The following is a 27,711-nucleotide window of genomic DNA, read 5'->3' on the forward strand; positions in this document are numbered from 1 at the left end:
AAAGAGAAGGAAGGATGTGGGTGAAACATCAGGAGAAGGATGTGGGCGAAATGTCAGGAGAGAATGCTTCTGGAACATGACCATACAGCTCGGAAAACTTATAACAACCCAGTGATTCTGGTAATGAAAGCTTTCGACAACATAATAAAATGTTTCCTTAAAATTGCCAGGGGAAGCTAGTAAGGTTAACAACTAGGAAACAATCCAAACACATAGGTCTTCATGCTGTGGCAGAAATGGTTAGCCCACTTGATCTCAATGGGAAAACCCATTCCCCACTTTAGATACCACAATGGAGAAGATCCCTGCTAGGCAGGACTTCCCCTCAAAGCATAACCATCAGGACTATCGATGCCAATATATTTCACCAGCAGAATGCATTACTCCTCTTGTCAGTTTTTAGGACCTTCAAACACAGAATCAGGAACCAGTTGTTGGCTTCACCTTGCACAGAGGGTTGGCAGATTCAAATATGGAAATCATGCAGGTAAAGAGGCAAGTTACAGGGCCAAATATAACCGCCGTTCGGCAACAACTTATTTTGATGTTCTGATAGAGATTATTCTAATATAACTAAAATTTGTAGGTTTCCCCCCCTGCAAAGACTAGACTCTTTTCCTCCAGCATGACATATCTACACTGCAAGCTCAAAACAGATTTAGCAATCATTTTCCTCCCCACAAAAAAATGAAAGATCTTCGAAAACAATCTTTTTCTTCTTCCCATAGAATCTAAAGAGCTATAGCTCAGTCATCTGTCAGCAAAATGGCTAACAGTGTTGTCTTTTCTTTCTGTCACTTAAATCCTGGGCACTACCAATCTTGCTTTGCTTTAGTAACTATTTCACGTGTGGCCGTCGCCACATCTGCCCTGACTATTCAGCCATTTCCAAAAGTCTGGTGGGTAATTTGGTCTTTCTAATCTGATAATGGACAGGGTGTCCCGCAAATTTTATGAACCCCGGAGGCCAATCAGCGGAGGATTCCAGGGCACCCACCTGAGATGAGGGTGAAGGTGACAGAGTAGATCCCGCTGTCCTTGTGCGCCTCCCCACCCTCGGAGTAGCTGATGTCAACTTGGAACTTGACAGGTTTCTGGAAGACGGAAGGGCCACCTGACGACTTATATTCGGCCCGGAAGCTTGTTTGGGATACAACACTGTGACTCAGGCTGGGGATCTACAGAGGTGAGGGAAGGCAGGAGACATCAACTCACAGCGCATTCGACGGCTGGGCTCTTCTTCCGTGGTCCAGCTCATTCCATCACCTCCAACACCCAGGAGGCATCATCCGTCAACCCTTCCCTACACCATTCGTCCTTGACCCCTTCAACCTGCCCAAAAACATGCATGTCTCCCACTCTCCCTCCCTGATCCACAGCACTTACTGAGAGGAAGGCATGTACAATATCAGCCTTGATGGAGCTCAGGGGCTTGTCTTTGATGACCACAAAAATTTGTTCCTCTTTGTCAAGGTTGATAAAATTCCCAAACCAGGATTTCTTGGCTAACCTGAAAGGAGGAAAACAGAGCAAGGAGGCTACAAACGCCTATCGATAAACAGTGGGAAGGATTGGATATTGGGTCAACTGTGGACACTGAGGGCCAATGGGAAGGTATGTATTCCAAAAGAGTAACTTTTCCTGTGCTCTTCTGTGCTCTGATTGTGCTCAACAAGGCATGGACAAACTTTCTAACTCAGGGGCCGCATGATAGCATTCCCTGCTAAGAGGACTGGCTGCTCAGTGGGAGAAGGAAGGAAGGATGAAAGGGGGGAAGGGAAGGATGGAAGGAAGGATAAAGAGGGAGGGAAGGAAGAGAGGGAGGGAAGGAGGAAGGAAAGAGAGAAGGAAGGTAAGACAAAGGGGAGGGAGGGAAGGATGAAAGGGTGGAAGGAGGAAGGAAAGAGGGAAGAGAGGGAGGGAGAGAAGGATGGAAGTGAGGAAGGAAAGAGAAAAGGAAGAACGAAAGGGTAGAAGGAAGGAAGGAAGGAGAAAGAGGGAGAGAGGGAAGGAGGGAAGGAAGGATGAAAGGGTGGAAGTGAAGGAAGGAGGAAGACAGAAAGAGGGAAGGAGGAAGGAAAGAGAGAAGAGAGGAAGGGAGGAAGGGAAGGATGGAAGGAAGGAAGGAGAAAGAGGGAGGTAAGGAGGAAGGAAAGAGAAAGGAAGGAAAGACAAAGGGAAGGGAAGGAGGGAAGGATGAAAGGGTGGAAGGAGGAAGGAAAGAGAAGGGAGGGAGGGAGGGAGGGAGGGAGGGAGGGAGGGAGGAAGAGAAGGATGGAAGGGAGGAAGGAAAGAGAAAAGGAAGGAAGGACGAAAGGGCAGAAGGGAATGGAGGGAGGAAGAAAGAGGGAGGGAGGGAAGGGAGGAATGAAAGATAAAAGGGAAGGAGGGAAGGAAGGAAGGAAGGAAGAAAGGAAGGAAGGAAGGAGAAAGAGGGAGAGAGGGAAGGAAGGACGAAAGAGTGCAAGTGAAGGAAGAAGAAAAGGAGAAAGAGGGAGGGGAAAAGGAAGGAAGGAAGGAAGGATAGGATAGGATAGGATAGGATAGGATGGTGTGAGAGAGGAGGTTCTGAGGAAAGAGCCCAAGGGCCCACATCCAGGCCACAGGCCCAGATTTGCCGATATATGTGCTAAAAAGTACAAAGTACAACAATTTTGAATGCGATGAGTGTTTTTAACTGGAGCGAAGGGAGAAACACAAGACCACCCATATCTACAGAAACATTTTGATTGTGGAAGAAAAGTATTATTATTATTATTATTATTATTATTATTATTATCCAAAAAGGCACTTGATTAAAATAAAACCTGGAGATAAGAGAAAAGGACTGTATTTCCCCTCCCTTCTGCTGTCTCCCCCTTCTGATACTCACTCAGGGGATGATTCTGGAGTAAGACTGGACATTTCCTCTGGTGTGGGAACTGCAAGAGTGGAAAAATAGTAACACATAAAAATAAGCACGATCCATTTTCAAAGCAAAGGGTGTATATCTGTTATCAGATGCTAAGGACAAATTCAGGGTGTGAAACTTTCATCCTTCACTTGGGGAAGGGCACATACTTTACATGCAAAAAAAGATCCTAGAGTGATTCTTAGGCATCTTTAGCAAAGGCTGAAGAAATCTTCTCTTCGAAACCACTGAGAGCTGCAGCCAGTCAGTGTCCTACACTAAAGGAGGGGAAGGAAAACCTCTTTCGGCTCAGGGTTTTCGGGAACTGCATTCTAGTGACAGGTGAGGACAAATGCAAAAAGATTGGACCAAAAATACAAGGATTTTGTAGCTTAAAGTCCATTCAAAAGCTAGGAAACACTCAGGGCCCTTCCATACAGCCCTATATCCCAGAATATCAAGGCAGAAAATCCCACAATATCTGCTTTGAACTGGGTTATCTGAGTCCACACTCAGATAATGTGGGATTTTCTGCCTTGATATTCTGGGATATAGGGCTGTGTGGAAGGGCCTTAAATGTCATTGGCAACTGATTGTAACATCTGGAGTACTCCAAGAGGTTCAGATTCAGCCTCACGGTCTACAGTTCCTTATCCCTTCTGATAATGCATGAGTGGGTGGACCATCAGCCTGATTTGGCATAAGGCAATTTCCAGGATTCCTACTTCACATGCACCAAAACTTTCATATATTCAGCTGGTATACTTTTTACATAAACACTACAAAAACGCTCTTCCCATGCACGCTCTTCTGCCATTTTGAATGTTTTGCTTGCATGTTTTCCTTCCCATTCTATCTTTCCTTCCTCACCACTAGTCAATGGCACACAAGTTAGATGCAGGTTTGACCCTCGATTGCCTCAGCTCCAGTTCAAAATTCACTTATTTTGCATACCTTCTACTTACACAAGAACTCTCTAGAGCACTGCTTCTTGAAATATGGGTCCTGACCCCTTATGGGGTCCCCTTAGCTCAAAGTTGAGGTCCCGAAAAATCTGACAACAATAAATGGGTTCTGAACATTGCCAAGTGGCTGTTTCAGACATTGTTGTGCTGTGTTTACAATGCTTCAACTGTGTGTCATAAAAAGGAAAATCAGTATGTTTAGCAAGCTTAACAAATGCTGATTGGTTATCAGTAAATGCTTGATTGTTAAATCCAGGATCACATCATAATTCCTCAGGCCAAAAGGGGTCACAAGTGGAAAGGTTGAAGAGGTCCTGCTATAGAGATGGTTAGGCCATCTTCCCGCTCACTCCAGTGGAAAGATTATAGTTGTGCATGGTCTCTTTCAAAGTACCTATCAAACTGTCACTCTTTGTGTGTGCAGTCCTTGACCCTACACGCGTATATTTATTTATTTACAACATTTATATCCTGCCCTTCTCACCCCAAAAGGGACTCAGGGCAGCTTACGCAAGCGGCATTATTCCATGCCCAAATGACAATAACAATTAAAAGCAATTAAACAACAATTTAAAACAACATTAAAGCAACATATATAAACATTAGATGACTATTGTGCATAGATCCAAAGCCAGATAATCAGATAATCATATTTATCAATCCAGGATCAATTCTAACTGTATTCCACAGATAATTATGCTGGGCCAAATGTTTGCTCCCAAAGCCAAGTTTTCACTTGTTTGCGAAATGACAGGTGGAAAGGGGCTGATCGAATCCTATTAGGGAGGGAGTCCCATAACTGAGGGGCCACCACTGGGAAGGCCTTGTCTCTCATCCCCACCAGTCGTGCCTGGTGCAACTGAGAGCAGGGCCTCCTCAGAAGATCTTAACCTCTGTGATGGTTCATAGACACAGACATACACAAAGAGCAGTATGACACACTCACCTTGCAGTTTCCGGCGGTGAAAGCGTGGGGAGCCAAGGAAGCTGTTCTTGATGGAGTTGAGGCGGGTCTTCCAGGCCACGCCAGCCACGCCAGGACTGCTTGGAGGCGTCCCACCGGGAGTGCCGCTGGGGCTCTCTTTGGGCGTGTGCACAGGGGTGCCGAGTGGAGTGGGGAGGGGGCTTCCCCGAGGGGAGGGGTGGGGGGTGACCTGCAGCACAGATTTGGGTGGGGGTTTAGTAGAGGGGAAAAAGCAACGGGGAGAGGAGGGCGGGTGGGGGGGCGGGGAGTTGGGGGGCAGGGGGAAAGGAGCGGAGCATCGGCTCTGCAGGGCCCGATCCCCTGCTGGGCTGCCCTTGGCTGGAAGCGTCTGAGTCTTCGCAGGGGCAGGGGGAGGCGAAGGGAGAGAGAAGCTGAAGATGGGGCTCTGGGTGTGAGGAGAAGTGGGGTGGGGGGAGAAAAAGGTGAGGAGGGGAGAGCCGTGAGATGGGGGTGAGTAATGGCAAGTGACAGTACCACAGTCTGGCCCCAAAGAAAGTCCTTCTGAGGAGCCAGAACTCAAGTTTGACCTCCTCTGACTCTGACCTCATTTGCTTCACAAGGATTAACCTGCCCCATGGCAAACTTGCCCCAAACATCTAAATTGCCCAATGGCTGTTGGAAGTGAAGATGCATCGACACTTGTATATAGAGCAATGAGGGACAGAGGGGACCTTGTAGTGCATGTCTGGTGTCTTGTTTACACCTCTTTCCCAAATCTACTTAACTCAAAATCTTTTGCTTCCAGAATATCAAGGCAGAAAATCCCACAATATCTGCTTTGAACTGGAATACATGGCAATATGGACTCAGACATCCCAGTTCAAAGCAGATATTGTGGGATTTTTCTGCCTTGATATTTTGGGTTATATGGCTGTGTGGTTCACATGTCTCTCAGTCACTTGGACCTCTCTTTTCCACAAAAAGTGATGATTCAGCATCAAGTGCTCCCTTAAGTTGGAGATGGCATTTCTAAGTCTTTTCAGTAGGGAATGTGCTCTTATTATTTATTTATTATTTATTTATTTTATGACATTTATAAGCCACCCTTCTCACCCCGAAGGGGACTCAGAGCGGCTTGCAAGATATATATACATACAATATATTATATGATTAGCATAATACAATATTAGTATTATATATTACTATATTGTACATACTATTATATTGTAATATTATTAGTAATATTACATGTAATATAAAATATATAATTATAATATTGCATTATTATTATATTGTATTACATTATAATATTATAAATATTATATGTATATACAATATATTATATTATATTAATATTAAAGCACAGGAGACAAGATGAACTGTTTTCGGCCCCCCTCTCTACAACTTCCACAATTATAGCAAAACAACCCTAAACAGTTGGACTGCCTGGTACAAATTCTCCCCAAAAGCTTTCTTTCCCCTCTCTGCTCCTCACTCCCATTGCCAACATGGAGGTACCATACTGACACATGGCTATACCGGCTTATATTCTGTTTGTTTGTTGTTGTTGTTTTGCCACTGCCTTGAGTCAGTAAAGACCCTGATCATTACTGCAAGTTTTATAAGTTTTCATAGAATCATAGAGTTGTCAGAGACTTGGTGGGCCATCCAGGCCAACCCCCTGCCGGGAAGCAGGAAAATCGCATTCAAAGCACTCCTGACAGATGGCCATCCAGCCTCTACTTAAAAGCAGAGGACCACTCAAGTTCCTGCTTTAGGTACAGTATGAAATTCAATAGACCTTTAAGTATTTAGCTTTTTAAAAAGCAGGATAAAGTACTAGGAAGGGAATCCTTCAACACTACTTTAATGGGCTGCATAGTTGTTGAGTCAGAGTCCAACACTCAAATCCCGACATCATGCTGGCTTTCTCTTGAATGCTCCACGCCACGTGGACATTCAACAGGCCTCCCTTTTCCTTGATATGGAAATGCAACAATGGTGGTGAAGGTGTGGAAAGTGATCTGCCCTGCATCACTTGTCTGTCTCCCTTTCATGCAGTGGTGAAGAGGCATGACACTTCTGTCAGGAAACATCGTGGTGGTCTACTCTGGTCCTCCACCTTTCCCCTCCCAAAACTCGAACTATGTGCAAGATGGAATGCAAATGAGGCTGCTGGGTCTATGGATATGTTTCCAGCCCCAACTCCTTCCAAGCCCACCCAGTTCCCTCCCTGTGCCCCATATCTACTTTGCCTGTCCGTTACCAATTATGGCTGCCACCCCCGCCCCCCATTCGTCACAATGCTCCGATACTCACCCTGGGGCTACTGAGGGGACTAGACGATAAGCCAGTAGAGGCACCGCTCACAGACCGAGACCTATTTGTGATACAAAACAAAAAAACATAGTGGGGGATTATTACAGTCTTAGGATGGAAAGTACAGATGGTGAGATTCTCAAAACACATTCAACACACTCAATCATATATGGTTTCCAGCACAAGCAACAGAGGCTGCCCAAATAAAAACTGATTAAATTGGTGCTGGATCTAAAATACTGATGTCTGGGACATTATTTAATTGCTTCAGAATGATTTTTATTTCTTTCGTTGTTTTATTTGTGAGTTACCTTGGGCCTATTTGTACCAAAAGATATCTCATAACTGTATGTTTGCATAAATAAAGCAATATACAAGCATACATGCCATTCCCATAACAGAAAGCGAGACAGGAAGATATTAAACACACAATGAGTCCTCCCAAATCAGGCAACTATATCTCTCTGTCTGTCTGCCTGTCTGTCTATCTATCTATCTTTCCTAAAGATTCCTAGAGAGAACATTTGATCAAATCTGCAAATAAGCAAGCCCTCAAAAGTCAAATCTACAGATAAGGAGGACAGACTGTACAAATGTTATTCCTATTACAGCCATCTGATGGCACCAGAATGTTAAAATATTGGGAATTCCCAGCTGCACTAAGATGGAAAAGCATCCACAAGAACCTGGCCCCTCCTAAATGTGTTCTATATAGTGGTGAACTTACCTCTGGCTATGTTGTGCCATCTCTATTGCCCTTCGGGCCGGGACTGGGGAGCCACCATCCGTGACACTCAAAACTTCCATGGACTTCCGCTCAGGTCGGCGCTTCCCATGTCGGTTCAGCATTGGCGAGTCAACTCGCTTCCGTGGGGGGTCTGAAAGAAATGAGAAAAGGGGTCCCCATTGTGATTAGTTTTGGAGTAAACTGTTGATTGTGCCTGCACCTGATCTCTCTAGGGATTCTGAGACTGTTAGTCAGTATGTTGACACAAGGGATTCTGGGTCTGCAAATCAGCAGGAAAGTCAGCAGGAGCAGCTAGAGATTTTAGGCCCTGAAAATGTGTGGTCTCTGTCTGAAGATCACAATCCATCAGAACTGAGCTCAGAGGATAATAGTGAAAGTCCAGGTGGACAGACTAATGAGTAGTTAGATAGAAGATTTATGTTTCATCAACATAGGGTTTCACGTGAGAAAGTCCAAAGGTTACGATTGTTAGCAAGAAAGTATTAATCAGTTTCCAAGGGAAAGGCATGATTTTCTGTCTATATTAGCTAGCCCAGCAAATTGGCTTGTTAGTCCAGGCAATGTTAGAGTTGAGTAAAGATCTATGGTCAAGTCAAGGGATTTCTAGTTCCATGTTCCATGTTTCATTTTGTTCATGTTTCATGATTCCTAGTTTTGAGGACCGTTCCTGAATTTCATGTTTTGGATTGATTCTGCTTTTGTATTCCTGGTTTTTGATGCTACTCCTGTACTTTTGATGTTCATGGATTATTCTTGATATTTGGACTATGGTTTTTATACTATTTTGATTAATTGCTTTTCATATATATTCCTCAATAAACTGCTTTGCTATTTTACCTTGGACTGGAGTGCGTGTTAAGTACAGAGGTAGTTCCCAGCCTTGGAGTGCTGGGAACTACCTACAGCTGTTGCTGATTATACAAAGATAATACTTAATCAAAGGAAAATAACAACGCATTCAAATACTCTAATGATATGTATCTATCTCTCATTGAAACTTTTCCACACGCCTACACACACATGCGCCCATGTATCACACCCTCTAGCACAGTGGTTCTCAACCTGTGGGTCTCCAGGTGTTTTGGTCTACAACTCCCAGAAATCCCAGCCAGTTTACCAGCTGTTAGGATTTCTGGGAGTTGAAGGCCAAAACATCTGGAGACCCACAGGGTGAGAACCACTGCTCTAGCATCTCACAGATGAAAACTGGAGCACATGTGGCCAAGCAACATCAGGTGAGGCCAGGATGGTAAAAAGTTATTAATGAGGAAGACCACACAAGTCAGGAAAGGCTGTAGTATTATGCTTTTCCCCGAGTCTCCAAGAAAGGGCAAAATTCCATCATTTTCTCATGAAAGCAAACAATTTTTGTACTTTGAACCCAGTTTGTAGCAGTTGAAGGAAGCTAAGGACAAAGAGGGAGGGAGGAGGTAAGACAGAAACTGGGACGTTTGAAAAGCAGCTTTAAAAATAGGATGGCAGTGGATTAATTTGGACTGTCCCTGCTGAATTGGGACAGTTAGAGTGCTTTGATTAGGCCAAAGGTCAGAAATGGGAGGAAAGAGGAACGACAACGTTATCATAACTATTACCAAGGACCGCAGTCTATCACTGGTAATTCCTAACGCAACTGCCTTTCAGCACTGCAATGCCAATAGTGTCATCAGCTGCTTGTGGCCTTCCAAGCTTATTCTTGAGGCTCCTTACCAAACCTCATCTTCTCATGTTTGGCCAACATATATTATCTGCACAACTTCTTGTATTAAAAGGCTCTCCCACACCCACAAGGAGGGATGCTTCTCTATCTTCCTCCAGGCATTTTAAATACAGGATATAGCTCCTGTCAACCAGGGTAAAAAGTTGTTTATTATCTCTCTTTATTATCTTTCCTTCACAAAGAAGAGTTCGAGTATTCCAAAAACCTGTTTTATGGATTTCTTAACCAAACCAGATCCCTGAAATCTTCTGGGATTCCAGAGTAATGGCAAATGGGATTTCCAAAGACTCTTACCAACATCGTTGCGTGGAGGCAAGTCCTCATCCTCACAGCTAGGATACCGCTCTTTGCGATCCAACAGAAGGTAGTAGATCATTTTCTCCTGGTTTTCCCTTGGGCGAGAAAAAAGGACAAGATTAGGAATGTATTTTTCCTGACATAGATTATTTTGTGTATTTTGACTACTTCATCATCCCATAGAATGAATTCACTTTAAATCCAGTTTCTCCCTTCTGCAGAATTCTGGGGTTTGTAGTTTAGCGAGGCTGTTAAAGCCTCCTCCCTAAACTGCAAATTGTTTTTCCTTAGCTTCCCCTCCCAAGTATTTAAGCAACTCTGGTTCTTTGGATTTCTTTCCTTCATCTTCACTTGTGTCAAGAGCACAATCTCTATCCTTTTTCTTCATCTGTGCTACAGACATGTCCAAAGAACCCAGGGAACTGTAATTTTGAGACCACTATGTTTACAACAGTTTTCCCTGACCTGGTAGGGGATAATGGGAGTTGTAACCCACACATCTGGAGGGCTTCAAAGTTGTACAACTTTCAAATAGATGGCCATTAAAGTTTGTTTCGATATCAAAAGAGCAAGAATAATAGGAATAAGGAAAACCCCACTTGCACTTTTCTTAATTGTGGTTATCATGATTTTATATGGACGAGCAGATGAAAACTAGCAGATAGCATATGTTCTGTATCTCAAAAACTACAGCCAATAAAGAAAACTGGTGCCATTATTGGAATCAGCAAGTGAAACATACCCCATAACAACTCTAACGTTTGAGACACAAAAATTATGTGTTAGCCAGTTCTATTTTAGTTTGAGCTTTTATGAATTACAATCTTCTCTAGATGCATTGAAGGAGTACAATATTCAAGACTCAAGTATGTATGCACAGTATTCATAGTTGTGAGTATATAATCAGCATGAAAAGGAATACAGGCTATGACACTTTGTCATTCAGGAAGTGGATTGTGATGCATGAAAAATGCTTAAATAAAGCTGCTAGTCTTGAAGCTCATCCACGAATACTTGGACCTTGAAGGTCTGATAAAATGAAGGCAGAGCTTCTCTCAATCAAACTTGTTGCCCCCCCCCCCACATGCCATGAAAAATTTAAAATTCAGTCCCTTAATTTCTAGCATTGCAATCACTTAAAATGCCACTGAGCAACAGAGTTTAGACATCCAAAGAAAAGAGGCAAGTAAAGTTACCAAGGAAATGAAGGCACAGCAAATAAAAGGATTCTTTCTAGGTGTGATTAAACTTGAACTTGACCCTCCGGGTCAAATTATTAATAAAACATTGCTGGAGCCGTAGTGGAGAGACCCGCAGAGAGTGAGAGCCCAGAGTCCAGCTGATCGGTCCTTCGGATGATCAGAGGAGCAGAGGAACCCTGCAGCAGCTACCAAGTGTCCTGGATATAGTCCTGGATATGGGCTCTAGCACAGCTGGTAAATCACCAGCAGCAGTAAGATATTACCAACCACCAAAAGGTTGCCATTTCGAAGCTTGGGTCTGGGTGAGCACCCAACTGTCAGCCCAGCTTACTGTCCACCTAAGCAGTTCGAAAACAGCTTGAGAGCTGTAAGTAGAGAAATGAGGTACCACTTAAAACGGGGGAGGTATTTTACGGCACCATAAAAGGAAATACCAAAAATACCAGAAATGCTAGTGACCAAAAGGAGGAAGTCTGTGATGGTTCTTCGTCATAGAGGATGGAGTGACAGCACCCCCCTGTGGCCAGAATCAAGCACAACCTCCAGGGAGCCGAATTTGGATGCCGACCCAACAAACCTCTGTCTGTATGTTTGTCCTGACTGTTTCAACAGCATTGAATGTTTGCTGTGTATGTGTTCTGTGATCCGCCCAGAGTCCCCTTGGGGAGATAGGGTGGAATATAAATAAAGTATATTATTATTATTATTATTATTATTATTATTATTATTATTATTATTATCTTCCCCCTCTATTACAAAGTAACCCCTTCAATAAATGTACACTTAGGTGTGTTGCCCTTATATTCGATTCTTTGTATCCTTTTTGCCTTCCATGTCCTTTTCTCTCTCCTTTTGCCTCTTGCAGCTGGCATTCATACCCCCACAGCCCTCAAAGCAGGGCTCCCTTCCCTCTTTTCCACAGAACATAATCAACTTTCACCCCTACTAACCTCGAGCCACTCCTCGCTTCCATGGATACCCCATTTCCTGTGAGTGAGTGCCCCTGGTATCCACAGACTCCCTTTGTGTTTAGTATGTATAATCTTTTATGTTTTATAAACTTTTGGAGACCTGCAGCCACTGAAACAAAATTCTGGTAACTTTTCACCGGCACCCTTTGACCCTGGGAATTCCCTCCAGTGTTTTTTCTGGGCATCACATCAACAATGGACTCAAGCACCCATCATCACTGGAATCAATCAATCTCTATTGATTCCCATAAAACTGACTGTACATGGGATCCATACGCCGGGCTACCCGCCTGTTGTGTAGCCACATGGACACAAAAGGACATTAATCACCCAGGACTCCTCCAGTATGCCAGGAGGTACTGTCCTGGTTTTCCACAATCCCATTCCCCCTTTTCCCAAGAATGGATTATCAGATCACAACATCTTCAACAATACTTTGCTGTGAGAAGCAATGGACACTAGTGCAGAGTTGTTCGAGTCATAGAGACAACCAGCAAGACAATAAAATCCATGGGACTAAATGGCTCCTCTTTGTTCATCCCGGAGTTAGGACACCATAATCCACTCATAGAATTATGCATCTCTTTGCCTGACTGGTCATCCTGCCCCCTGTCAGTCATTGGAGAGCAGAAATCTGCATTGGAAGCATGGAATGCTCTCAGATTGGCTGGTGGATACAGAAGTCCCGCCTCACAAAGGGAATCCTCTGAGCTGGTGTGATGTCAGAGACCAGCTCTGCCAATCAGTACAAAGCTGGCTTCAGCTGAGGCATTCGTGGGAAAAACAAAAGACTGAACAGTACAAAAATGAATGTTTTGCCTGTACCAAGCATGTCAGCTTCTTTGAGCAGCGTACCACTGCTGGGATCCCTTCTGGACGGATTGAATAAAATACCTTGGTGGCTTCTGCTTCAACTGTTGAGATTTCTTTGATTGGGGAACATTGAGTTTTAGCTTTAAGTCTTACCAAGCACAGACTCATAGCAGCCTAGCACCAGGTCTCACTATCTGCTTGTCGGGTTTCGATATCAGTGTGCTGGGTCTCGCTACCCCTGGTCTGGATCTCATTATCCGCAAATCACTCTAAAATGCTCAATTTCATGAACAATTTTCAATCTCTCACTTTATGGGATGCTAGAAAACCTGAGACTTTCTCAGTGATTTGTTTTTCCAAGTACTTACCCATCATTCTGCAGCTCTTGCTTCAGCTTGTTCTTGTCACGGAAGCAGCCCAGCGAATGCATACTCTCAAGCACATCAGGATCGAGTTCGCTGACCGACTGGATCCGCCGGATTGCCACCTTCCGAGGAATGGGCTGCTCCGGCTCAGGTTCATTCTTACCTCCCCTATGAGAGAAAGTTCATTCAGCTGGTAAAAGCAAAGAAGCTGCACTGATATCAATACTTAGATAGTGAAATGTGAAGCTATTTGGAAATCCATCGCCTTGCGCATAGCATGACATTGGGAGTAAGGCAACTAATATAAAATCTAGTCACGGTGCAAGGGCTGAATCCCACAACACTGTGGATTGTTCTCTTGATTCATCTATATAAATAAAAATGTAATGTTCGTTTCTGGGATTAACAGAACTCAAAAACCACTGGACGAATTGACACCAACTTTGGACACAAGACACCTTACAACCCAATGTATGTCCTTCACTCAAAAAATTGATTTTGTCATTTGGGAGTTGTAGTTGCTGGGATTTATAGTTCACCTACAATCAAAGAGCATTCTGAACCCCACCAACGATGGAATTGAACCAAACTTGGCACACAGTTCTCCCATGACCAACAGAAAATACTGGAAGGGTTTGGTGGGCAGTGTCCTTTGGTTTTGGAGTTATAGTTCACCTACATCCAGAGATCACTGTGGACTCAAACAATGATGGATCCAGACCAAACTCTAGAAGAATACTCAATATGCCCAAATGTGAACACTTGTGGATTTTAGGAAAAATAGAATCTTGATATTTTGGAGTTGTAGTTGCTGGGATTTATAGTTCCCCTATAATCACAGAGCATTCTGAACCCCACCAACGATAGAATCAGGCCAAACCTCCCACACAGAACCCCCTACATAGCAATTAAAATCTTAGAAAACTACATCTCCTTCAGTTTCCATATTAATAGACATTATTTTTTGGTTAGTGGAGGGTGACAATATTGAGAAAAGTCCTTCCTCCAACTGCTCCCCATCTCATTTCAGCTGGAAGCGGTATCTAGAGGAGGATATGGATAAATTCTCCTAATGTAATTCTTGGGCAGATACAACAGAAGGGCTATATATATCGTGTCAGGAGCAAACCAAACAGTTGTACTGCATTTTTAAACAAACAAACAAACAAACAAACAAAACACAAAGTTTACAAGCTTGGTAATTGATTAAATGTCCTTTGACCAGTAGCTGGCCAATTGGAGTGCCTCTGGTGTTACTATAAGAAGGTCCTCCATTGTGCATGTAGCAGGGCTCAGGTTGCATTGCCGCAGGTGGTCTGTAGTTTGCTCTTCTCCACATTCGTGGATTCCACTTTGTAGCCCCATTTCTGAAGGTTGGCTCTGCATCTCGTGGTGCCAGAGCGCAGTCTGTTCAGTACCTTCCAAGCCTCCCAGTTTTCTGTGTGCCCAGGGGGGAGTCTCTCGTTTGGTATCAGCCATTGATTGAGGTTCTGGGTTTTAGCCTGCCACTTTTGGACTCTTGCTTGCTGAGGTGTTCCTGCAAGTGTCTCTGTAGATCTTCGAAAACTATTTCTTGATTTAAGTCGTTGACGTGCTGGCTGATACCCAAACAGGGGATGAGAGGGAGATGTCACTGCCTTGGTCCTTTCACTATTGGCTGCTACTTCCTGGCGGATGTTAGGTGGTGCAATACCGGCTAAACAGTGTAATTTCTCCAGTGGTGTAGGGTGCAGACTCTCCGTGATAATGCGGCATGTCTCATTAAGAGCCACATCCACTGTTTTAGCGTGGTGAGATGTGTTCCACACAGAAGGGCTGACCCACTAGGATTTTCTTCTTGCTTAAATGAATCTTGTGCTCCTCTTACTCAGCTCAATATGGTTACATAGTTGTTTCTGTTTCAGTGATTACTTTTTTAATCACTCTGATCCTCCACCACTACCATTTTATGTGTTCCAAGCTCTTCAGGTGTAACAGATTCTCATTAAACAGCCTTATCTCTCATCAGTGATAAGCAACAGCATTTCAAGGGGCTTGTTTAAAAGAAGGAACATTCCCACTAGCTGAAACTGGCCCAACAAGCTGGATGTTTTCGCATTCATGACTGAGAGGATGCCTATATGTATGTCTTCCTCTCTGCCTAAATACCTAAAGGCACTAGTTCCTATCTGATCATGGAAGCTAAGCCTGGTCAGCCTTGGTTAATATTCGGATGGGAGTTCACTCATGAGTACCAGGTGATGTAGGCTATATTTCAAGAGAAGGAACTGGCAAAACCACCTGAGAGTATTCCTTGCCTTTAAAAAAAACCCTATGCTATCTATAGGACTTCTGGTGGGTTTCCAGCAACTGTCAACCTGAAAAGTAACATTTCTATGGTCTGGTCGAACTGAGACAAGAAATGAAGGTGAGTATTAAAACAAGAAATTCTGGAGATACTCACAAGAACCACGGATGTTTCTGAATCTGTTCCAGCTAAAGTCACCACAAGGAAAAATAGAACAACATTAGACTCTTTTGTCTCCACCAGACTTCTGAAAAATAGCCATATCATCACCATCATAATCACAATCAGCAATAACAAAAATGTGTTTTACTAGAAAATTGCCCTTATCTTCAGATATTCAATTATTTCAGCCAACTTATATATTAAAATAGACTTGCTCTTTACACTAGAAGGAAAGGGGACAAGGAGGAGGAAAGTACAAACTGGAATTCCCTGAAAATCCGTCTATCTCACTCTACAGCTGGGTGATGGAAGGGATACGAGGTGGCTGCCTGGTGGTCATCCGCACCTAAAGCAATGAGTGGTCACTGATACAATTTATAGCAGATATGGGCAAATTTTGGGTTGTTTTCTCTAAGAGAAAAGGGGCCAGGACAATAGGACATATATGTATCAAAAAATACTTGAGTAGGCACTCCCTTTCTTCTGTCTTGTCACTTTCATCCATTCATCATCAATGCATTCTCTTCTACACATCCAACCATCCTTCCATACTGTCCATCACCCTTTTCCCATTCATTTGCTCTGTTTCCCTCTCACCGCAACATCAATACACCCAGACACATTCAAGGACACAAGCCCCTAACGTGGCTTCTTTCCTCTCCTATGAGCTAGCTTGTCTCCTACAAGCTAGGACAAGGCTGTGGCACAGCTAGGTGGGAGCCAGCTGCATTAAATCACTACTGACTGAGAGATCTTGACTTCGAAGCCAGCCGGGGTTGGAGTGAGCTTCCGGCCATTCATCTAGCTTGCTGTCGACCTATGCAGCTGGAAAGACAGTTGAATCTGTCAAGTAGGAAATTTAGGTACTACCTTATGCAGGGAGGCTAATTTAACTATTTTATGATGTCATAAAACCTTCCAGCTGTGTGCAGAAGAATGAGGAAGTACTCCATCAAAGGACTCGGTGTCACAAATGGACAGTGAAGCAGCAGCTTCCCGAGTGGTTGGAATAGAGCTGGAATCAAGCATACCCTCATGAAGCTGGAAAGTTAAATTGCCTCTGTGTCTGTCTATATATGTTGTATGTCTAATTGGCATTGAATGTTTGCCATGTATATGTGCATTGTAATCCACCCTGAGTCCCCTGTGGGGTGAGAAGGGCGGAATATAAATACTGTAATAAATAAATAATAATACTGAAGTCTTTGGCTTCTGTTATCCATCCAAGAAGACCACTAGCCATGCTGCTCTGCTCTGACCTTCTGCTTGCCATCACTGACTTTGAACTGTCCAGTCTCCTCTACCATAATGAAAAATCAAGACTCTAAAATGTATGCAGAATCCAACCACAGGAGATGACTTTTGGGGAACATTACTTGTTCCAGTGTTTGCAAAGGCAGGACAACTCACACTGAGCCGCTTCTCAGGCTCCACCTCGATCATGCCCCGCAGGAGGTTCTGACAATCAGGCGGGATGAAGTGAGGCATGTGAAAGATCCCACGTTTGACTTTTTCCAATAGCTGCCGTAGGTTGTCGTCGTCAAAGGGTAGGGCCCCCTGCAAGATGACAAAGGAGAGAAACTCAGCAAAAATTAAAGTCCACTCAAAGACATTTAGGTATGCAAATCTAAAGTTCCAACTGTTGACATTTTGTACCTGATATTGAGCTGAGGACAAACCTTCCCCTGGTCACCTTTAACAATATTGTCTATCCCCTCATCCCTCAGCTGTTTTCTATCTCCAAGCTGTTTAACCTCAGCAGACTGAAAGCCAAAACCAAGGTTACAACAACATTTGTTATAGAACTCCAATATGCTGATGACAACGTCGTCTGTGTGCATTCAGAGGAAGATCTACAAGCCACTCTAAACACCTTTCCTGAAGCATACGGGAAGCTCGGCCTGTCATTGAACATTGAGAAAAACAAAGTGCTGTTCCAGCAGTCACCAGCCAACCCCTCTCCAATGCCAGAGATACAGCTTAATGGTGTAACATTAGAAAATGTGGACCATTTTCGCTATCTTGGCAGCCACCCCTCCACCAAAGTCAACATCGACACCGAAATACAACACCACCTGAACTCTGCGAGTGCAGCATTTTCCCGAATGAAACAGAGAGTGTTTGAGGACCAGGACATACGTAGGGATACCAAGGTGCTTGTTTATAAAGCTATTGTCCTCCCAACCCTGCTATATGCCTGCGAAACGTTGACTGTCTATAGACGTTACATGCAACTCCTGGAACGATTCCATCAGCGCTGCCTCTGGAAAATCTGCAAATCTCTTGGGAAGGCAGGCAGACAAACGTCAGCATGCTGGAAGAAGCAAAGACCACCAGCATTGAAGTGATGGTCCTCCGCCATCAACTCCGCTGGACCGGCCACATTGTCCGGATGCCCGACCACCGTCTCCCAAAGCAGTTGCTCTACTCCGAACTCAAGAACGGAAAACGGAATGTTGGTGGACAGGAAAAGAGATTTAAAGATGGGCTCAAAGCCAACCTTAAAAACTCTGGCATAGACACTGAGAACTGGGAAGCCCTGGCCCTTGGGCGTTCCAGGTGGAGGTCAGCTGTGACCAGCAGTGCTGCAGAATTTGAAGAGGCATGAATGGAGGGTGAAAGAGAGAGGCGCATCAAGCCAACCCCGACTGGGCCACCTTCCGCCTGGAAACCAATGCCCTCACTGCGGAAGAAGATGCAAATCAAGAATAGGGCTCCACAGCCATCTACAGACTCACAAGAATTCTGATCCTGGAAGACTATCCTACTCGGCCAACAAGGGATCGCCTAAGTAAGTCTATCTCCAAATCTTTGACTGCAACCTTTGGGCCCTTCCAGACAGGCCCTATATCCCAGGATCTCATCCCAGGTTTTCTGTTTATCCCAGAGTATCTGGCAGTGGGGACTCATATAATCCAGTGTAAAGCAGAAAACCTGGGATCAGATCGTGGGATGTAGGGCCTTTCTGGAAGCACCATTTGCTACATTCTAACTAAAGCAAGAGAGTGGAAAGACTACAAATAAAAAGCCCCTATTTCTTTTAGGAATTTCAAAGTTCTCCACTGCGATTCTACTGTCAATATGCAGAATTGATAATAAAATCACACTGGAGAACCTACAAATGCCAAGAGAAGTGTTCTCTCTAGGAATCTCTAGGTCTCCCAGCACAATTTATGGTGGAAGTTAAACATAGAGCCACACCGAAGGACCTAGAGGTTCTTAGAGAGAACATATTAATCAAATCCACGAGTAATCAAATCCACAAAAGTAAAACCCACAAATGTGGGTGGCCAACTGCAATAGTTTTAATGTATTGTCAAAGATTTTCATGGCCGGAGTAACTAGGTTGCTGTGAGTTTTGCAGGCTGTATGATCATGTTCCAGAAGCATTTTCTCCTGACCTTTCACCCAGATCTATGGCAGGCAGCCTTAGAGGATGTGAGGTATCCATATCTCATAACCTCTGAAGATGCCTGCCATAGACATGGGCAAAATGTCAGGAGAGAATGCTTCCGGAACATGGCCATACTGCCCGGAAAACTCACAGCAACACTGTAATAGTTTTTCCCCCTTTTCAGGGGGGTCTATCCCTATCAGAAGAGAGGCAGCTGATTTATGGTCCAAAATAAATTCCAGAGACTTAATTAATGACATACCCATATGTATGTCTTAGCAGACAGTGGAAATAATAAGGGCATTTGTATGTCCTATCTCAGGAACCAGTATAGCTGCCTTGGGAACTGGAAAGCATTGAATGGAGGCTTGGAACCTCCTTGACAAAATAAGTAGAGAGTGGTGAACAGAGTTTGGCTATTAATGGGAACGGGTCTTACCACCAGTAGGGCAAAGAGGATGACTCCACAACTCCACATGTCAGCTCGACGTCCATCATACTTTTCTCCCTAAGTAGCAAAGAGCAGGAGATTTAAGGGTTAATAATTGGCAAGGGCAGAATAAGGTTGGGTTGGAATGGAAAGTATTGTTGGGAATGACAGACAATATATATATATAAGAGTTCAGGCCAGGAATGTGTATTTTCTGCTTTGATAATCTGGATTATATGGCAGTGGAGAAGGGGCCTTAGTGGCTCTAACATGGAGATCACTATGCATTAGGAGGGTGGACCTTTTCTTCCTTTCCTGGTGCCAAGATGGGGCTCTCCAGCTGTGTTGAAGTACAACTTCCATCACTGACAGGATGAAAGTACTTGTAGCCTAACACATCTGGATGGCATGTTAGGAGAAGCTTGATTAAATTGTTAAATTTAATCTATAGAAACGCAGGGGCAGGTATTTTGGAACCCTCCAGAGTTTCTTGGACCACAGCACTCATAACACCTGATCATTTGTCATATGACATTCCTAGGAGTTGCAGTCCAAAACAGCTGGGTGATAGCAGATTGCCTGCCTGGCATAACAGGTATTAGGGATGAGAGGCAAACCCATCTCATTTGGATCTACATATAGCTATAGTATTTTGCAAAAGAAATGTGTCGTAGTTGAATTGTCAATTAATCAATTAAATTTACTGAAACAGGCATATGAAAGAAGAAGGAAAAACAGTTGTAAAAGGAAAGAAAGGACTCTAGACCTGGTTTTTAATCATGATCGATGAAGACCTGCTAAAATCAGTGACTCAAATTGCAACTAAATTAGGTCCCATCATTTTCAATTGGTCTATATCACACAACTTCTAGGCCATGCTGGACTCTAAGCCTGGATCTAACCTACTCTCTTTAGTAGAAAAAGTAAAGGTTTCCCCTTGACATTAAGTATAGTCGTGTCTGACTCTGGGGGATGGTGCTCATCTCAATTCCTAAGCTGAAGAGCCGGCATTGTCCGTAGACGCCTCCAAGGTGATGTGTCCTGTCACCTTTCCGCCAAAGTGGTACCTATTGATCTACTCATATTCACATGTTTTCAAACTGCGAGGTGGGCATAAGCTGGGGCTAACAGCGGGAGCTCACCCCATCCCGTGGATTCAAACCACTGACTTTCTGGTCAACAAGTTCATCAACTCACAGCAGTTGAACCTACTGTGCCACCCTATGATAAGTTGACTTGCTAAAATCAATAGTTGCAATCAAAACTAAATTAGGTTCCATCAATTTCAATTTGTCTATATCCTGCAACTTTTTGGAAGGCCACACTGGACTCTACGCTAAATGGCTAAACCTGGATCTAATTCATTTGTTTTTAAATTATGCATATCTGTATCACACCTTGCAGCGTCCCTAAGAACTATTCACACGAAGTAAGTAACTCCTTTTTAAAAGATCACACAATGTCTCTATGTTTTGTAAGTAAATGAAGTAAAAAAAAAATGGGCTGGATCTTGTCTAATGTAGCTGTAGAGACATACTGAAAGGAACAGAAAATTAGCCTTTAATACTGGTATCAAAATGCAAGGAACGTAGTTTGAACTAAAGCCATTATTGTTGTAATCTGCTGAGCTATTAATCGGGGTCAATCATGCACTCAATCAGCAGCTTTTAATTATGTTAACAAAATAATCAATCTTCCTGTACGTGTCTATTCGGAAGTGATTCTCGCTGAGTTCAATGGAATTTGTTCCCAAATAAATGGCATAAAACCTTAGGGTATTGTTTTCTAGATGCCATTTCTGAATATGTACATATTATACACAGCTATGTGTGTAGATTTAATCCTGTATTTATATATTTTAACTGTTATTTAGAATTTTGTATTTAGGGATACACGGATAATAACTCACTCAACCTGGATTAATTTGAACCATTCCAACAATTTCACTTAATACTGTCTTTCTCAAATAAGTATTACATTTCCCCATTAGAGCTACTGATAGTTGGTTCCTTTGGACAACAGGGAAAGGGAAGGAGATACCAACAGGGATGAATGAGGAATCCTTACCTTGATCACCTCAGGACATGCATAGTGAGGAGAACTGCAGCCCAGCATTGAGGGCAGAAGAGAAAGAGAAAGACAGAGAGACAGAGGAAGAATGAAACGCAGGAGAAAGCGCATCCTTAGGGCCATACCTTCCAACATTTCACAGAACCAGGAGACGTATGACCACCCAACATGAGAGCACAATCAAGTTTGGAGATGAATTGGGACTGTCCCTGCCAAACTGGGACCGTTGGAGGGTATGCAGGGTATGTTCAACCAATATGTTATTTGCAGACCAGCCAACCAAGAAAGGGTAATAGAGAAGAATCTGCCATTCCTCCCTACCTCTGTGAGCCTGGCCAAACCACTGGACATGATAACGATCTCTGGGGAAGGGCCTACATGTGAAGCAATGCACTGGACCACCACCACCATTCTTCCCAGTCCCCCACGGGACTGTGGCGCAGCTGGCTGGGAGTCAGCTGCATTAAGATCACTACTGACCGAAAGGTCATGAGTTTGAAGCCAGCCTGAGTCGGAGTGAGTGTCCGACCAATTTGTGTAGCTTGCTGTCAACCTTTGCAGCCCGAAAGACAGTTGCATCTGTCAAGTAGGAAATTTAGGTACTGCCTATGCAGGGAGGCTAATTTAACTAATTTACGATGCCATAAAAATCTCCAGCAAGCATGCAAAGAATGAGGAAGTACTTCATCAGTGTCACAAATGGACGTTGAAGCGACAGCTCCCCGGTGGTCAAAATACCCTCATGAAAAGTTGGAATGTTAAATAGCCTCTGAGTGTCTGTCTGAGTGTCTTGGCCTCATGTAAGCTACACCGAGTCCCTTGGGGAGATGGTAGAAGGGTACAAATAAAGTTTTATTTTTATTATTTATTATTATTATATGTTGCATGTCTATGGCATTGAATGTTTGCCATATATATGTACATTGTAATCTGCCCTGAGACCCCGCGGGGTGAGAAGGGCAGAATATAAAAACTGTAAATAAATAAATACGTTATTTGAAGCCCGACCAACCAAGAAAGGTTTATAGAGAAGAATCCGCCATTTCTCTGCCTCTGAGAGCATGGCCAAATCACTGGGCATAATAACTATCTCTGGGGAAGGGCCTATCTGTGAAGCAATGCACTGGACCACCACTACCATTCCTCCCAGCCCCCCACATTATTTATTATTATTATTTATTTACCATACTTATACCCCTCACTTCTCACCCCTTAGGGCAGGTTCTCAACCTGTGTGTCCCCAGATGTTTTAGCCAACAACTCCCAGAAATCCCAGCCAGTTTACAAGCTGTTAGGATTTCTGGGAGTTGAAGGCCAAAACATCTGGGGACCCACAGGTTGGGAACCACTGCCTTAGGGTACTCAGAGCAGCTTGCATATATAGGCAGCAATTCGATGCCAACATGAACATACATCAAATAAAATACGACATATACATTAAAACCATTGCTAAAAACATATTAAGCATTAAAACCACTTATTTAAAATAATGTAGTCCGACGCCATAATCTGAGGCCATTTCAATTGTTATTGTACTACTCTGCATTCTCTTATTTACTGACAGAAAGTTTGGTCCCACATCCACGTCTTTAGCTTTTTCCTCAAGGCCAGAAGGGAGGGCACTGATCTGATTTCACTCGGGAGGGATTTCCATAGCCGAGGGGCCACCACTGAGAATGTCCTGTCTCTTGTACCCACCAACCGCATCTGTGAAGGAGGTGGGACCAAGAGCACGGCCTTCCCAGAAGATCTTAACCTCCTAGCTGGCTCATACAGAGAAATATGTTTGGACAGATAAACTTTATTGGCTAAAGCCAGCACTTTGAATTGTGCTCAATAGCAGACTGCCATTCAGTGGAGCTGATGTAACAGGGAAGTTGTGTGCTCCCTGTACACCGCTCCGGTGAGCAGTTTTACTGCCGCCCATTGGACCACTTGAAGCTTCCAAACAGTGTTCAAAGGAAACCCCAAGTAGAGCGTGTTGCAGTAGTCTATTCTTAATGTAACAAGAGTGTGGGCCACCATGGCCAAGTCTGGCTTTCCAAGGTACGGGCGTAACTGGCACACAAGTTTTAATTGTGCAAAAACTCCCTGTAGTCCTTCATATTTGGAATCAGTGGAAACACCTGGTGACAGTTGACCTAGGAATGTGGACTGTCTTGTTTACATAAGCCCTACTATTAATGCAGAATGAACGCACTAGTATCCCCCAACCACGGCCCACACTTCCCGAGGGCTGAATAATACAATAAGATCACCAGCTTAGTTTTTGAAGCTTCATTCTCTATTAAAGGCTTGGTGGTGGAACTTGTGGTGATGTTCCATTAAACAGAGCGAAGCAGCACACAACAATTTGTAAGTAATACATAGAAATAAACCAAACATACAAATATAGAGCACACACTCACAATAATCACTCAGCAGCAGCACATGGTTTTTGTTAAAATGGAACATACAGGTTGAAAACCCACCCAATACTTTTGTCAAGTAGAGAGCATTCTTCAGTCATGTCACAATGGAATTAATGCAGTTTGGTATCACTTTAACTTCTATGGTTCAATGCTAGGGAATCCTAGGACTTGATTTTTGGTGAGACACCAGCTCTCTTTGACGGAGAAGACTAAAGAAAAATTACAACTCCCAAAATCTCATTAAGCCGTGGCAGTTAAAAAGGTATCAAACTGCATTAATTCTGCAATGTAGATTCACCTTGTGGCAGAAATGTCCCTTGTCTTTGAAAACTATTTCTGAGCAGGGCTTACGTAAACAAGATAGTATTCCTAGATCAATTTTTTAACATTCTGTTTCCACTGATCTCAGATATGAAGGACTACAGTGTTCACTACCATCGTTGAAGTATTTATTTATTTATGTACGTTCAACATTTATATGCCTCCCTTCTCACCCCAAAGGGGACTCAGAGCGGCTTACAAATAATATGTAAATACAATATATTATATTATTACCATAGAACAATATTAGTATTATATATTACTATATTGTACTATACCATTGTGCAATATTATTAGTAATTTTACATGTAATATAAAAATATAATTATAATATCATATTATTAGTAGTATTATATTGTATTACATTATAATATTATCAATATTATATTATATACAATATATTATATTATATTATAAGCAGAGTAGCAGCGATTACTGGTTCATGTATCTTCCTGTACATACTGTATCTCTCCCCTTAGTTTCCAAACATATATTCTCATTTTATGCCAAAGCAAATAGTGCTGTTCCTGAAGTGTCCTGTGGATCAGCCTGTGCCAGGATCAATGTGCTTCAGTCAGCACTTCTTTTTCCAGTGTGGCATATCACCCTCCTCATCAGCCCTTCACTGATGTTGACTCACCCACAACTTGTTTCCAGCAGGCTATCTCCGACCTGCAGGGAGGCCATGCCGAAATCTGCAATCCGGATGTTGTTCTTCTCATCCAGCAATAAATTTTCTGGTTTCAAGTCTCGGTGGCTGCAGAGATACACATAAAATGTAGAGAGAACAGTCAATGGGAAACGAAGTGCTTACACAAACAACAAAACTTGAAAATATTGCTTTGAATTCAGGAGTTTCTGAGTGGCTCTTGCCAATGGCTATAGTCCTATAGTCCTTAAAAAGACCTTTTCCAGGGTCTCAAACACACGCACATACTTTTCCAGCTTTGCAGTCAGTAGGTGAACGCATATATCCTAGTAAAGGAAATGGCCTAAATATCCAAAAGGCATCAGATCCTATCTCATTGTGGGAGATAAGCAGAGTCAGCCCTAGTAGTATTTGAATGGGAGACAATCAATGAATGCCAGGTACTGCAAACAATATTGTAAAGTAAGGAACTACCAAAACCACTTCGGAAGATGGTGTCATTATAACAGTGGTTCCCAATCTTTTTTGACCAGGGACTACTTTGACGAGGGATCACTCTCCAACATTAGTACCAAAAGGGTTAGGTAAAGGTAAAAGTTTTCCCGTGACATTAAGTCCAGTCGTGTCCGACTCTGGGGTGTGGTGCTCATCTCCATTTCTAAGCCGAAGAGCCGGCATTGTCCATAGACACCTCCAAGGTCATGTGGCCGGCATGACTGCATGGAGCGCCATAACCAAAAGGGTTACAAATCAGTTTTTGGCCAACTTTAAATTCAGTTTGGTTATTTGGGGTGCTGATTCAAAAAACTGAATTGGATAGATCACATCAGCTCTAGTTTCTGATAAAGAACATATGCTATCCAGTAGTCACCATCTGCTCACCCACAGAAAACCATATTTAATAATCTAGAGCCAATGTGGTAGTATTAATCATTTGTGGGTAGTGAGCCTCTCCCTTCCTGCCATCCCATTGCCTTGGCACTATAAGAGGGTTTCGTGAGACCAGTCACTCTTCTTGTTGTGTGGTTTTGAGACAATGGTGTAGTAATGGTGAGGTCGCAGACCATATTTTTGGTTCTTGAGGACCACTGGTGGTCCACGGACAACAGGTTGGGAACTGCTGAATTATAAGTTAAAATTGATTTAAAGGCACATAACATCACTAACTTGGGCAACTTACCATATAGAATAGCTGTGACAGAAGTCCAGTGCTGAAACAATTTGCCGGAAAAACTTCCTGGCTTCTTTGGGCGTGAGCCGTCCCTTCTTCACTAGGTAGTCAAAGAGCTCCCCTCCTGAGACATGTTCCAAAACCAAGTATCTAATGCAGAAGTCCACAGGTGATGGGACCAAGAAATAGGAAAAAAATGTAGGGGGGGGGGGGGAGGAAGTATTAAGAATCTATCACAATCAACTTTTTGAATGCATTCAAAGCAGAAGTAATTGAAAACCAGAGCACTAAATACAGATTCACTATTCAAAATATTTAAAAGTTGCTTTTGAGCAGGATGCAGTACAGATATTAGTCCAAAATACAGAAGACATTGAACTATTTTTAACATGACAATATAGCCAGCTTTCCACTTGCACTAAGGTTAGGGGCATAGGACCCAAGCAAAAGTGGGAACTGGCAAATTAAATAAAAAAGACTACGAGAGAACACCACTAGGAACAGGGGCGGCTCAACCCATTACGCAAAGTAAGCATTTGCAGTATAGTTGATTTTGCTCAGGGGCACTCTTGAGGGGCTCTTGGGGGAAAATAAACCTTGACATATGCGAATTGTAGTTACTGGGATGTATAGTTCACCTACAATCAAAGAGCATTCCGAACTCCGCCAATGATGGAATTGAACCAAATATGGCACACAGAACTCCCATGATGAACAGAAACTATATATCAGTGATTGGTTGGGGTGGGGGGTGGGGGTGGGAATAATGCTTGCTTACCGTTGAAAATTACCTAGGGCCGCCTCTGACTAGAAATCTCTAGGTCAGGCATGGGCAAACATTTTTGCCTTGGGACCGCATTGTGGGCCCAGCTGAGAGGATTGAGCCAGCAGGGAGGGCGGCAAGATATGCTCTGGATGGGGCGAGCCCGGGGGGTGGGGGTGGGGACATAGTCTGTGAGAGGGTGAGGCTGAAAGGGGGCGGGGTAGGGCCCGGGTCATCCTCAGGTTGTCCTCCTGACACAAGGATGGGGCTTCTCGACCCATTCTTATGCTGGGAAGAAAACAAGACATGCGGTGACTGCTCCGATCCTTCTCCCCTGATTTTTGGGCTGTCTTTTTTGCATTATTCTGGAGGGCTCGCAGCCACTGAATGCCTTGCTTGGGCAGTCCCCTCTGCATAAGGACAGGGTTGCTCCCACCATCCTTATGTCAGGAGGAGGGTGAGACATGCGGTGGCTGAGAGCTCTCCAGAGGGCTCTCAGCTGCTACGTGTCTTCCTCCCGCATCCTTTCTGCATAAGGATCCAGTGGGCCACCATGTCCTTATGCCGAGAGGACAGGGAAAATGAAGAGGGCCTGAGATAAGCGTCCAGGGGGTGCATCAGGCCACCAGGCTTTAGTTTGCCCATGCCTGCTCTAGGTCCTCTACCACAACTATCTGGTCAAATTCTACCAGAAATTGACGACAGAGTGCTCTCGAAGGCTTTCATGGCCAGAATCACTTGTTTGCAGTGAGTTTTCCAGGCTGTATGAGCATGTTGTAGGAGCATTCTCTACTGACGTTTCACCCACATCTATGGCAGGCATCCTCAGAGGTTGTAAGGT

General features: G+C 43.6%; 1 protein-coding gene across 4 annotated transcripts in view; it reads right to left on the reverse strand.

Annotated features, from left to right (window-relative positions):
- BRSK1 (BR serine/threonine kinase 1) overlaps positions 1 to 27,711 on the reverse strand; it is an 84,573-nt gene that overhangs the window by 13,755 nt on the left and 43,107 nt on the right. For 2 of the 4 annotated variants that reach the window (XM_060780455.2, XM_060780454.2), the window contains exons 4-17: positions 26,117 to 26,257; positions 24,928 to 25,044; positions 21,553 to 21,586; positions 19,495 to 19,563; positions 17,072 to 17,218; positions 15,656 to 15,687; positions 13,216 to 13,380; positions 9,859 to 9,956; positions 7,827 to 7,977; positions 7,100 to 7,160; positions 4,802 to 5,009; positions 2,873 to 2,921; positions 1,387 to 1,510; positions 998 to 1,178 (exon numbers count right to left, since the gene is read on the reverse strand). In XM_060780455.2, coding sequence (XP_060636438.1) covers positions 998 to 1,178; positions 1,387 to 1,510; positions 2,873 to 2,921; positions 4,802 to 5,009; positions 7,100 to 7,160; positions 7,827 to 7,977; positions 9,859 to 9,956; positions 13,216 to 13,380; positions 15,656 to 15,687; positions 17,072 to 17,218; positions 19,495 to 19,563; positions 21,553 to 21,586; positions 24,928 to 25,044; positions 26,117 to 26,257 — 1,577 coding nt within the window. The remainder of the gene's footprint in view (positions 1 to 997; positions 1,179 to 1,386; positions 1,511 to 2,872; positions 2,922 to 4,801; positions 5,010 to 7,099; positions 7,161 to 7,826; positions 7,978 to 9,858; positions 9,957 to 13,215; positions 13,381 to 15,655; positions 15,688 to 17,071; positions 17,219 to 19,494; positions 19,564 to 21,552; positions 21,587 to 24,927; positions 25,045 to 26,116; positions 26,258 to 27,711) is intronic. The other 2 variants (XM_060780457.2, XM_060780456.2) reach the window with 1 other exon arrangement.

Source organism: Anolis sagrei, chromosome 6, assembly GCF_037176765.1.
Source record: "Anolis sagrei isolate rAnoSag1 chromosome 6, rAnoSag1.mat, whole genome shotgun sequence".
Taxonomy (NCBI): domain Eukaryota; kingdom Metazoa; phylum Chordata; class Lepidosauria; order Squamata; family Dactyloidae; genus Anolis; species Anolis sagrei.